At 37.0% G+C, this 13,029-nt stretch overlaps 1 protein-coding gene across 3 annotated transcripts in view; it reads right to left on the reverse strand.

Moving 5' to 3' along the window:
• The window catches only part of SKIC3 (SKI3 subunit of superkiller complex), a 140,912-nt gene that overhangs the window by 72,308 nt on the left and 55,575 nt on the right, over positions 1–13,029 (reverse strand). For all 3 annotated transcript variants that reach the window (XM_081230448.1, XM_081230446.1, XM_081230447.1), the window contains exons 3-7: positions 8,936–9,026; positions 4,981–5,124; positions 3,811–3,902; positions 3,325–3,400; positions 2,660–2,800 (exon numbers count right to left, since the gene is read on the reverse strand). In XM_081230448.1, coding sequence (XP_081086574.1) covers positions 2,660–2,800; positions 3,325–3,400; positions 3,811–3,902; positions 4,981–5,124; positions 8,936–9,025 — 543 coding nt within the window. In that variant the 5' untranslated portion in view covers position 9,026. The remainder of the gene's footprint in view (positions 1–2,659; positions 2,801–3,324; positions 3,401–3,810; positions 3,903–4,980; positions 5,125–8,935; positions 9,027–13,029) is intronic.

Raw genomic sequence — 13,029 nt, forward strand, 5'->3', positions numbered from 1 at the left:
CTAGAGGCCATGCTCTGTAACAAGAGAAGCCACCGCAATGAGAAGCCTGCGCACCGCAACAAAGAGTAGCCCCTGCTCACCGCAACTAGAGAAAGCACGCACACAGCAACGAAGACCCAATGAAGCCAAAAATAAATATTTTTTTAAAAAAATAGTAAAAATAAAGAATACCATTCATTTGATTACATAAGTTCTACATTTTTCAAAATGAATTTCCATGACTTTATAATAAAAATTCATAATACAGTTCACCACCTCAAATTTTCATTTTAAGGTATGGTATAAAGTCTGTATACATAAGTAAAATTTTACTGTGCTGATAAAGTTTAATGATCTTGCAAAAAAAGAAAAAAAAAAGAAGCCTAACAAACAGTCTAGCACAACAGGTTTAAAAAAAATAGTAATGAAATTAATCTACGTGGTAAATATGTGATACTTTTTTTCTGAACAGACTTAAATAAGGCAGAGTATCACTAGCATTCAAGGTGAAAATAACCCTCCCCCCCAAAAAAATCCTTTTATCCTATTTAACAATTAGAAATCAATTCTTAAAATGATAAGTATAATTAGTTCTCTTTCATGGAAGCGTATAGTATAGATAATTCAAAATATTTTTACTTATTTTGACATGTGTTTGATATCCTGGTAACCGATACTATTTTAAGGAAATAAGTCATAATATGAAGACATGGTTTAAAAGAAGTTAATAAATCACCTAATTTTGTCAGTGTTCAATTTTTTCCACAACTGAATCTATACACAGATAAACCAATACACAAACAAATGCAAATCTTATTCTCACGTTTTTATTCCTACCACTTAGGACATTGCCTGACATATAGTAATAGGTTCTCCATATATATTTTCTAATTAAAGGAACAAATTAATGAGTGAACAAATGAACGAACATATAAAGAAATGAGCTTCAAATCCTATATGGAGTCTATAATTGTTCACATTTTAAAATTCTATTAAATTTAGCAAGTGTACAGTGAGTGTTTATTTACTATAATATGAAATTAAGTTTACTTTTAAACTTACAAATATAAAAAATAGAATGATGAAAATATTTTCCAATTATGGTTCAAAACCAATAGGTTTTTTTAAGTCTTTTAAAAATTCTTTTCAATTACTTGAAAATGTGTACATTAAAAAGGAATATTTCTAGGTATAAGTACTCTAAATACTAAATATAAATACTCTAAATAAAATACTCTACAACCAACAAGGGATTAAGCTCCAAAATATACAAACAGCTCATACAGCTCGATATCAAAAAAACAAACAACCCAATCCAAAACTGGGCAGAAGCCCTAAATAGACATTTCTCCAAAGAAGACATACAGATGGCCAAAAAACACATGAAAAGATGCTAAACACCACTAATTATTAGAGAAATGCAAATCAAAACTAGAATGAGGTATCATCTCACATGGATCAGAATGGCCATCATCAAAAAATCTACAAACAATAAATGCTGGAGAGGGTGTGGAGAAAAGGGAACCCTCTTGCACTGTTGGTGGGAATGTAAATTGGTGCAGCCACTATGGAGAACAGTATGGAGGTTCCTTAAAAACTAAAAATAAAACTACCATATCACCCAACAATCCCACTCCTGGGCATATACTCAGAGAAAACCACAACTCGAAAAGATACGTGTACCCCAACGTTCACTGCAGCACTATTTACAATAGCCAAGACATGGAAGCGACCTAAATGTCCATCAACAGAGGAATGGATAAAGAAGATGTGGTATATATATACAATGGAACATTACTCAGCCATAAAAAAGAATGAAACAATGCCATTTGCAGCAACATGGATGGACCCAGAGACTGTCAAACTGAGTGAAGTAAGTCAGACAGAGACAGACAAATATCATATGATATCATTTACATGTGGAATTTAAAAAAATGGTACAAATGAACTTGTTTACAAAACAGAAATAGAGTCACAGATGTATGTCACAAATTTATGGTTACCAGTGGGGAAAGGGCAGGGGAGAGATACATTGGGAGATTGGGATTGACATATACACACTACTATATATAAAATAGATAACTAATAAGGACCTACTGTATAGCACAGGGAACTCTAATCAATACTCTGTAATGAACTATACGGGAAAAGAGTCTAAAAAAGAGTGGCTATATGTATATGTATAACTGACTCACTTTGCTGTACACCTGAAATTAACACAACATTGTAAATCAACTATGCTCCAATAAAAAGTTAAATAAATAAAAAAAAGTCTAGTTGAACTGTTAAACCTGAAAGTAATTTAGTACTCTTAGTTCATAAATATAAAGAAACACACCTTTAAGGTACAACTTTTTAGAAATTATAGCAGTTTTGCAAAAGTATCTTTTTTTACAGTGATTAAGTAACTGATTTATTGTGAATTCTTATGAATACAAGGAAGTAAAATTCTGATACCCTGAATATTATTTCCACTCTGTCCAGACTTAGTGTGAAACTGTAGGCCTGTAATTCTGACTTTATCAGGAAGAGCTTCTAGGAATTTAAAATTGAACATTTATAAAATATCTAGTCTGACATACAGTATTTTTCTATATCATACTGTTATGTTTCCATTTTCTAAATTCAACTAAATGATCAACTTTCATGACACAAACTGTGGGGAATAAATGGGTAGTACCAATTGTTGGGTCTCATTATTCTGATCCTCAGTACTCTCAGCCAGCAACTGAGTCAATTTCTTCCATAGCTGATGAAGTTCTTGGTTGTCTGCACCACCTTCCTGCCGTGTCTTTATCAATTTGTGCCATGTTCGGGCCACCTATCAGGGAGATTTAAAATGGTTACTTTATCTAAAATACTAAAATGCTATTTAAAATTTTTAAATCTATAAGTAAAAATATTTTTATCTGCTAATACACAAAAATAGCAAAAGCACAGAACTCCATCTATTATGAATTCCATAAAAATAAGATGATTGGGCAAATCCACATTGTGCTTATATTAGAAGTATGACTGAGATACCAGAGTACATACAGGGATAATGACTACATGCCCCAATCTTCATAACCTACAGCATCAGCAGTCGGACACCACAAACAGGACAATAAATTCTACAGATGATATTTTTACTTATTTTATTTATCCCTGCCCAGTTTCAAAAAAGTTTGGAAATAATGACACCTGAAATTTGAATTCCAAGTTACAGTTTTCAAAGCACTGTGATTTGTTTTGATACCACACTACAATTAATTTTCTAAATTTTTCCTTAAGCTACAGGAAAGCTTTCTTTTAATAATGGTTTTATTAAAAGAAATCTACTACCCCAGCAAATCATTAACCAACCTCTACGTGTTTCTTTTCTTGGTAATACAGATCCACAAGTTTCTTACAGACATCACACCACTTCTGTTTGTCAACACTTAGAATAGAAGAAAAGGATTTTGAATCTGATTAATGAAAACAACTGAGGACTTAAGACACAAAAATTAAAATATCCCCAAAACAATGTTAGGCACTATTTAAAATTAGAACATATCCTCTATCACACTACAGTAAAATTTTATAAAATGAGCATCTCATAAAAAAGAAAAGGTTTAAGGAATATTATCTTCTATTATATTGACTAAAAATAATATCAAAGTTCTCAAATGAGTCAATCCCCTTACGATTAGTGTTTCAATCACAATCAAGAGATTCTGTAGCAACAGTTTGAAAGAAAAATGATTCACAATTCCCAGTAAATGTCTGGAGTACTTCTATATAATTTTGAATCAGTTTATTCTAATTCAAGCCATTAAAGAAACTAGCCTTTCCTCACATATTGATTACCTTTCATAAAGATCCAGGAGCTTTTGGTAAACACCAGGTAAGTCATCCTTAGCATTTATGTGATTACATTTCTCATACAAGCTTGCTAACCCCTAAAAGAGAAAACAATAGAGATTATTCTTCCAAACATATCTAGTGTGCTCATGTTTATTTTGCTAAATAAACTGACAATCTATGAAGATTATTTATGATAGAGATTATTATAATTTACAGATGAAATAAAATGTCTGGGATGTGCCTCCAAATAATTGGGGGTAGGAGGGAGTAGGTGAAAAACTACTGGCCATGAGTGAGTTTTTACTGAAGCTGGATGGTGGGCATAGAGGGGTTCATTTTACCATTCTCTTCACTTTTGAAAATATACTTGAAGTGTTTCACAATAAAAAAAATACCTTTTAATAATTATTATGCAATCTTAACACCTAAGACGTTACCACGTGACACTACTTTCACATGGTCAAACAAGAAAAATCCAAGTAGTCTTTGGAAATTGTCATTTTTGCTTCAAATACAGATCAGATATCCTAAACCAATCAGTACATAATAAAAGCTGGCATCAGGGAGATGTTACTAGATAACCCTACTCATGTTGCCGTTCACGTGAACCTGAGACAAACAGGTTCATGTTCTCCAGAGCCTACTACCCCTATTAATCATAGTTTCCAAGATGTGACTGAGATATGAAAGTTATTAAATATGAAAAAGCTGGAGAAACCAAGTAAAAAAACACGAAGACCATTAAATGAGAAGGAATTTAACTAGTACTCAGATATATAGAATTTCAAATTTTCTGTATTATTTCATTTTTAAAAACATATTTTAAAAACATAATATACATTTCTTTTCCCTCAGGTAAGCATAAAGAATATTCTTCATAAGTCTCTAATATGCACATATAATTAAGTTGGAGATTTATATAATCATGTTTCAATTTCTGCCCTAACATTTGGAAATAATCCATTGGATTGGAGATTAAATAGTGGTAAACAGCATTCTTGGCACCATTTTTTTTCAACTAATTTTCAGGTTTAGAAGATCAATAAATTTAATTTTTTTTCTTATACTGAGTAAATGGAGGTTTAAATGCTAAATTGTAAAACTGTTAGCTGTATTTTGAAAAATGGGAAAAAGTTCTTTCCTATAACATAGTAAATAAAAATGTCTACGTACCTGCCAAGCTAGTAATTGGTCTGGCTCTAACTCAGCAGCTTTCTTATAGGCACCCTGGGCCTGATCAGGTTGTTCTAGCTCGGCTGCAGCAACACCAATAAAAACCCAGGCATTATAGTTATTTTTCTCTTGTTTTAACACTGTCTGATTAAAAAATTAAAAGAGAAGGTAATTAAATTTTGGAAGCTCATGGACAAACAATAATCAAAAGACAGTCTACCTAGGAGTCAGGAAATCTGGATCTACCACTAAATGGACGATCTCAAGAATATCACTTAACCCCTGTGGTCTTCAGTTTCCTCAGGGAGAGGGAGTAGGACTGGATCGGTGACTGTAAGGGGTATGAAATATGAGGTATATTTTTTAAAAGCTGCCCAAGTACTCCTGATGCCTCTACCAAATGCCTCCCTCTGTCCCTTGAGAATACTGAGTATAAAAAGAACAATAAGACCATTCTTACCACCCAACCATCCTGCCTGCCTCCATGCCACACTGCTGTTAGTCCCTCACAAAACTATTCTCCATATCATTTCACCTTATCCAATTCCCATATTTTCCTTCACTATGATAACATCTCCCCATATTTAACAGATCTTTTTCATTGAAATTATACGCTAGGAAAGTAGGTTGACCCCAGTGTGACTGTACCAAATACGTTCAAAATAAACAGTGGCGGGACTGCCCTGGCGGCACAGTGGTTAAGAATCTGCCTGCCAATACAGAGGACACAGTTTTGAGCCCTGGTCCAGGAAGATCCCACATGCCGCGGAGCAGCTAAGCCCGTGAGCCACAACTACTGAGCCCGCGTGCCACAACTACTGAAGCTTGTGCGCCTGGAGCCTGTGCTCTGCAACAAGAGAAGCCACCGCAATGAGAAGCCCGCGCACCGCAACGAAGAGCAGCCCCCACTCGCCGCAACTAGAGAAAGCCCGCGCGCAGCAACAAAGACCCAAAGCAGCCAAAAATAAATAAGTAAATAAATAAATAAATAGTGGTAATGAATGTTTAAACAACACCTACCACCTAGAATAAAAATTATATGCAAAGCTACTACTTTCAGAAGTAACAACTACTTGCTAAGGTAAAATAGTTTGAAACAGAAAGCAAAGATGTTCTAGTGAAAGAAAAATAAAACTAGTAGCTAAAATGAAATTAGCTCTTAAAGTTTTACATATTCTAGAGAAAATAAGAACATTTCCAGGAGTTGAAACAGTCAGATTATTAGGCTTTTGTGCATCCACATAACACTTCTAACAATCTGTCACCAATATGCAGCACAAGCTCCATTCTATCCCATAACACTACCTCCCAAAAAACCAGCAACAATGAGGTAACCACCAAAGCTAAGCTCCAAATACTGGGCCTTATTAACATTTGTGTCCCCAACACCAAGAGCAATGACTGGCACATAACTGCTGAGCAAATGATAAATGCCATAGTCAACCCACAATCAGTAAGGACCGGCTATCTGCCTGATGACCAGGTTTTCAGAATCTGAAACAGGCTTTTAAGGAAATAATTATAACAATGTAGTGAAAGCAAGTATGGAGTTCTGAAATAATGTGAAGAAAAAAGTATTTGACTCCAAACTCCATCCACACAAGTCAGAGGAGGCTCCCTGAAGGGATGCTTATACTGGGTTATAGAGGCACACAGGCAGACAAGGTGATAAATCAGACAAGACACAGCAAATACACTAAGGTGCAACATTTCTTCACTAAAAATTTCCTTTAGTCTCAATCAACATTCTGGTTACTACACATAAGTAATCATACATTTGCCACTGACTAGTTCCCCATCTTTGCTTTCCATTTGAGTTTCTCTGGCATAAATTATAGAAATTCATATCTGAATCAGAAAGAAGAGTGCTATGGCGCTGCTGTATATAATAAAAGCAGCAAATTCATATGTGCATTAGTTAGATCAGCCTAGTGCTGAAGGAAACAGTCCCTCCCCTCCCACACCTCCTTCTTCTCTCCCCTGGTTTAAACAGATTGCCCACCTTCTTCTATATCAGGATTAGTCCTGTCGTGGTCTCCATCTCTGCTGGGCTCAGCCACCACTAGAAACCTAACCTCATAAGGGCATCCTTCACCCCTTAAGGCTCTCACCCTATACTGTTATGTATTTATTTCCCCCAATCTTACCCAATTCTCTCCCTCCCACTGTCTAAACTCTTCATTGTAACCTCTGGAACTCCCAATCTGGACAGCCAAGGGCCCTCTCTATTTTCAACCTTTCTTTTAACTGTACCAAGTTCTGCCTCAACGAGGCTCGGCTGTTCCCTTACAGATCTTACATGCTGCAGCTGATTTCTTTTCTCGAACATCCCACATACCACCAACCAGCAGGTGAGGAAAGGGTTCTCCTTGCTCACACTGATACCTACATTGTTCCTCTACTCCTCCCTCCTTCAAAAACCCCAGTACTTTTTTTTTTTTTTTTTTTTTTTGCGGTACGTGGGCCTCTCACTGTTGTGGCCTCTCCCGTTGCGGAGCACAGGCTCTGGATGCGCAGGCTCAGTGGCCATGGCTCATGGGCCCAGCTGCTCCACGGCATGTGGGATCTTCCCGGACCGGGGCATGAACCCGTGTCCCCTGCATCGGCAGGCAGACTCTCAACCACTGCGCCACCAGGGAAGCCCAAAAAAACCCCAGTACTTTTGAAGCTCAAGCCATCTGGCTATACTACAAAAAATATCCTTCTTGTTGCTACCATCTACCAGCCTCCTAGGAACTCCCCTTTCCTTCAGTGAAAATACTGTATTCTTCCTCTCCACTTCAATTCCTTTAATCATTCTAACATTCATGCAGATGACCCAATGAATGCCATGGCCTCCCAGTTACTTATCCTCAGCATTACTCAGCCATCCAAAACCTGGGTTTCCAGTATGCACCTCTCCTATCCTCCCAGTTCAATTACTGTAATGGTAACAATTCTTTAACCTCTGTTATGTCCAATTTTTTTTACCTCACCCCCTTTGCATTGTCACCCCACTGCTCAATTCTTACCTCTCCTTTCCCATCTTTGACTCCATGACCTATCACTCCCTTGCAAACATCCTCAACTCCTTGGCCTCTCTTTCCCCTCAACTTTCTTACTACCCACAGTTGAATTCCATCATGCCCATCTCCAAGCCTGAGAAGTTTAACACGAAGGAAGAAACTACACAGTTGAGTTTACCGATTTCACTTGAGTAACATGAAATCTCAAATGGACATTCATTAGGGCCTGGTAAGCTTTCTAATCCTTACTATTAAGTTTCTTTTCTCACTATAAATGACAACTATTTCATCCCTTCTTTTGTCTCAAACCTCCTATACAACTCCTCCTCCATCCTCAGGTTACACTTCACTAAGAAAATGGGAGCCATCAGAGGGGAACAATTATCTTCCCACCCCCAAATCTGCAAACCCGACAGCTACGGATCTACATCTATCTTCCCTTCTGTTAAATGGAAGAAGTATCAAAGGCCCTCCTCTCACGCCCTGGATCCCATCTTCACCCACCTTCCCACGGACTTCACTCCTAGCACTACACTGCATCTCTCCTGCACCTTCAAGTTCTCGTTCTGGACTGGAACATCCCCATCAGCATAGAAAGGGACTTTGGAATCTTGATTCTCCCATCCACAAACCAAATAGAATTGAAATGTCCACATACCATTAAAGAACAAAAACTTTAAGATACAATAGTGTTCCGCAGTACAACCCATCAAAAGACCCCTAAGAGACATTCAGGTTTTGAGAACTTGGCTTTGGTAAGTTACCAACACAGAGGGAGACGAAATTAAGTGGCAGAAGCGGCTTGTCCTGGCACAGCCACTGGGACGGTCCTACTCAAAAAGCCTTACTACTTTTGTTGTATTTAGACAGTAAGGGATTCCCATATTACAAATCAGTGATGCTCATAAACAGGTAACATTTTTATTGTGGAAGAAAAAAATACTGGTTACCTTACAATGTTTCAAAGCTTCTTTGTATTCTTTGTTTCTGATTGCATCTCTAGCACTTTTTAGAGCAGCCTTTACTTCCTTGCTGGACATGCTGTCAAAATAAAAAGCCAAATGTAATTCCTTCTACGTGGAACATTCTTTCCCCTAAAACAAATATATCTTATGTTTAAAAAACATAAAACCAGATCATCTCTTCAGATTTTTACTCAAATGTCACTTCCTCAATGAAACCTTCCCTTGCCACACTATTTAAAATGTCAACACTTCCTTCCCCCAACTCCCAACCACTCAATAGTCCCTAATCTCCTCCTTAACACTGCCTTTATTTTTCTTCAAAGCACCTGTCACCATCTAATACATCAGTATATATTTTACTTCTTTATCTTATTTATTACCTGTTCCCCAACCCCCCCAGAACGTTAAGTTCCACGCAGGCAGGGATTTTTATCTGTTGTTGTTGGGTTGTTGCTGTTTAACTGCTGCATCCTCAGTACCCAGTATCTGACAAACTGTATATATTAATAAACATTTGTTGAATTGAATTGTTATTTGAATTATAACCACTCCCCATATAGTAGGTTAAAACACAGATGATCTTATGGGCCAGGATGGAAAACACATGCCAAGCTCAGTCCAATTCTACACGAGGCAAGAAGAATCAGTCTAAGTCACAGAGTGAAAACACAAACACAAATAAATTTCAGTAACTCTGATGTAAGAGTTTAAGAAAGCATTCTGTTTTAATGTTAGTTTCTATAAAATATAAATCAGGATATTAACTTTCTTCACAGTAAGAACTACTTTAGAATCGATTAGAGTAATATAGTATTCTTTGTAATATGGTATTCTTTGAAGAGAAATAAATGTAATGTTCACACTTAAATGAAGGCAATTAATATGCAAGAGGACTATATACTAACTTCAGCCATAAAAAGATATTTCAACTCCAACATAAATAAATAGATAGATATTTTAATTGGTAGACAAAGTACTTCTTTTTTTTTTATTAGTTTCTGCTTTATAACAAAGTGAATCGGTCATACATATACATCTGTTCCCACATCCCTTCCCTCCTGCATCTCCCTAGACAAAGTATTTCTTCACTTAATCTTAAAACATAAGATACACTAATGTAATTTTAAATAAACTAACATATCTTAAGATTTCACAGCTTATTCTGGTTTACCAATAAACCAGTCAAATTCAACTACAACTTGATGTTGAAAAAAGAAACATTTTCTTGCCCACTCCACTGAATTCTAATCTCAAGAAGGCAAAACAGAGCTAGGTAAACACTAGGTCATTATAGACCACTGATGTTCAAGGCAGCAACATGAACCAAGAAGATGGCTTGCTGACACGGTACACAGACTGTCCTTTATTTCCAAAGAGGCTGAGGCAGAAGTACAAGATCAAAGAAATTTAAGAAGCTTGGGAATTTTTTTAAAAAACAATCCTTTTGACTTAAGGAATCTTAGATTCAAATAATATAAAAATTAAGATATCATAATATCAATTTATCTACAGCCAAAATGAGATTCCCTAAATAGGCAGAAAAGTGACTTTTTCCATAGTTACAATAATTAGATAATTAAAGCAACATATTTCATACGCTCTTATTTTAGAAATTGCTGTTACCTGAAATTATATTGGCATAAATTTAGAGGCAAACTTCAGAAGGATTTTTTTTATAGTCTACAAATCTTGTTTGGAGCAGGCAACAAATTTCTACACTAATTTCACTTTAAATTTCTCACACCAAAGTTATCTTTGGTAGATAAACCTGCAGACTAAAAAGAAGAGAACATCAATGATGATGACAACTAATCTGGACCAACTGAAAGGGATAAAAAGAAGCATTCAAGGGAAAAAAAAATCAAGAGATGTCTAAGTTAACAAAGAACAAAAACAGGGACTTCCCTGGTGGCACAGTGTAAGAATCTGCCTGCCAATGCAGGAGACACGGGTTCAAGCCCTGGTCCAGGAAAATCCCACATGTCGCAGAGCAACTAAGCCCGCGCACCACAACTACTGAGCCTGCGCTCTAGAGCCCATGAGCCACAACTACTGAAGCCCGTGCGCCTAGAACTGGTGCTCCGCAACAACAGAAGCCACGGCAATGAGAAGCCCGCGCACCACAAGGAAGAGTAGCCCCCGCTCACCGCAACCAGAGAAAGCCCGCACACAGCAACAAAGACCCGATGCAGCCAAAAATAAATAAATAAATAAAATTTTAAGCTATAAATAAAAAAAAAGAACAAAGGCAGTTTTAAGACAAGACGAAGTAAAAACAAACAGAAGAATGCAACTTTTCCAGGAGAAAGATCACCAGCTTTTCTATCACCCAACATACGAGTAAAAGCACATCTGGACAAAGTAGAACCAACTAGCACTAAAACAACATGCAGCTATGCAGCTCTCAAGCTATATGCCGTATATGACACAAAAGAAACAGAAAGGAAGGCCTCTGCTCTAAAGAATACAATCTCAATCAAGAGAAAGACCTAAGACATATGAGTCATTAAAGAATCAAATGCTAAATTAAGGATAACGAGTGCAAGTGCAATAGGAGTTCAGAGAAGAGAAGTATGGGGTGAAGTAATTAACAGCTACTAGATGGAGAAAGGATTTGAGAATGGAGGGAAGAAGGAAAATTACTCCAGCCAGAGACATTGATTGCACGAGCAAAGTTGGAGAGACAGGAATGAGCATGGCACGTGGAGGAAACAATAAGGAAACCAGGCTGAACGGAACAGAAGGGACTTGCTGAAGAACAGGAAAATTAGGCTGGGCAGGTAAAGTAGAGCACCAGATTACAGAAGACCTTGAAAACGAGACAGACAAATTTGGATTTAAATGGAGCAGCAAACATGGAGCTGTCAAATGCTTCTAAGTAGGTTACCTTTTTTTTTTTTTTTTTTTTTTGCCGTACGCGGGCCTCTCACTGTTGTGGCCTCTCCCGTTGCGGAGCACAGGCTCCGGATGCTTAGGCTCAGCGGCCATGGCTCACGGGCCCAGCCGCTCTGCGGCATGTGGGATCTTCCCGGACCGGGGCACGAACCCATGTCCCCTGCATCAGCAGGCAGACTCTCAACCAATGCGCCACCAGGGAAGCCCATAAGTAGGTTACTTTTAAAGACCATATGAGACAAAATCCATTCTTCTCTTGGTAACCAGTTCTAATGTTCAATACCCTTCTACATCCCTATATGTCTCCACATATAATTACACCTACACTTGCTGCAGTGCAAGCCTCTATTCTTCTCCTCCTGTTCCTTATTCAGCTGATTTGGCATTTAGCATAATAAGCTAGCACTGAGGCCCTCTCTCTGCACCTAAAATACATATATATACATAAATATTAGTTTCAGGAGATTATTTTTTTTAAAGACAAAATAATCTGCCGCTTTCTAGCCCTGAAAATTTCTTCCCCTTTTTTGGGAAGTGGTGTGGAGAAGGAAGAGGCTCATCCACTCATGTTCTAGACAAAGCTTTACGGAACACTAACCACCTACTAGGTACCATCAAACCCATTTCCTTTCACAAAGTGGAAAGCTAATACCCAAAATGAGTCTATGTAACCTCATATTCCTCTCTTTGGGCTACTTCCCTCTATTCCAAGCATTTCCAACACTTCAGAGAAAACTCTGGCTCTCTTACAAGTGTCTTTAATATTCTTCCACAGCCCCACACATTTTTCCCTTATTACCTCTCCTCCCATTTTTTCTCCTCAATCTCAACGACTTTTTTAAATGAGTGTTCATGTAGCACATTTTCACTCAATGAAGGTTTTTTTTTTACTACCAACCTAAAAGGGTTTTTATTCAACAAATCAAGCATAAAGAGCAATAATTATATCTAAAAAAAAAGAAAGTGACAACCATGCCAAAAGACAATGATATACCTCAAAACTAACATAGGTAGATGAACTGTTATGTCCTACACACTCCAGCTAAAGCTACGGAACCTTAAGCTACATTCAGTTGTGGAGATACAAAGATTCAACAAAGCAAAAATAAGAAGAATAATTTAAAAAATAGTAACAATAATGACACTGGAAGTTAATTACAGAAAAGCAAAAAATGATACCTTTA

This window comes from Mesoplodon bidens, assembly GCF_964165515.1.
Source record: "Mesoplodon bidens genome assembly, chromosome: 4".
In the NCBI taxonomy this organism is placed as follows: domain Eukaryota; kingdom Metazoa; phylum Chordata; class Mammalia; order Artiodactyla; family Ziphiidae; genus Mesoplodon; species Mesoplodon bidens.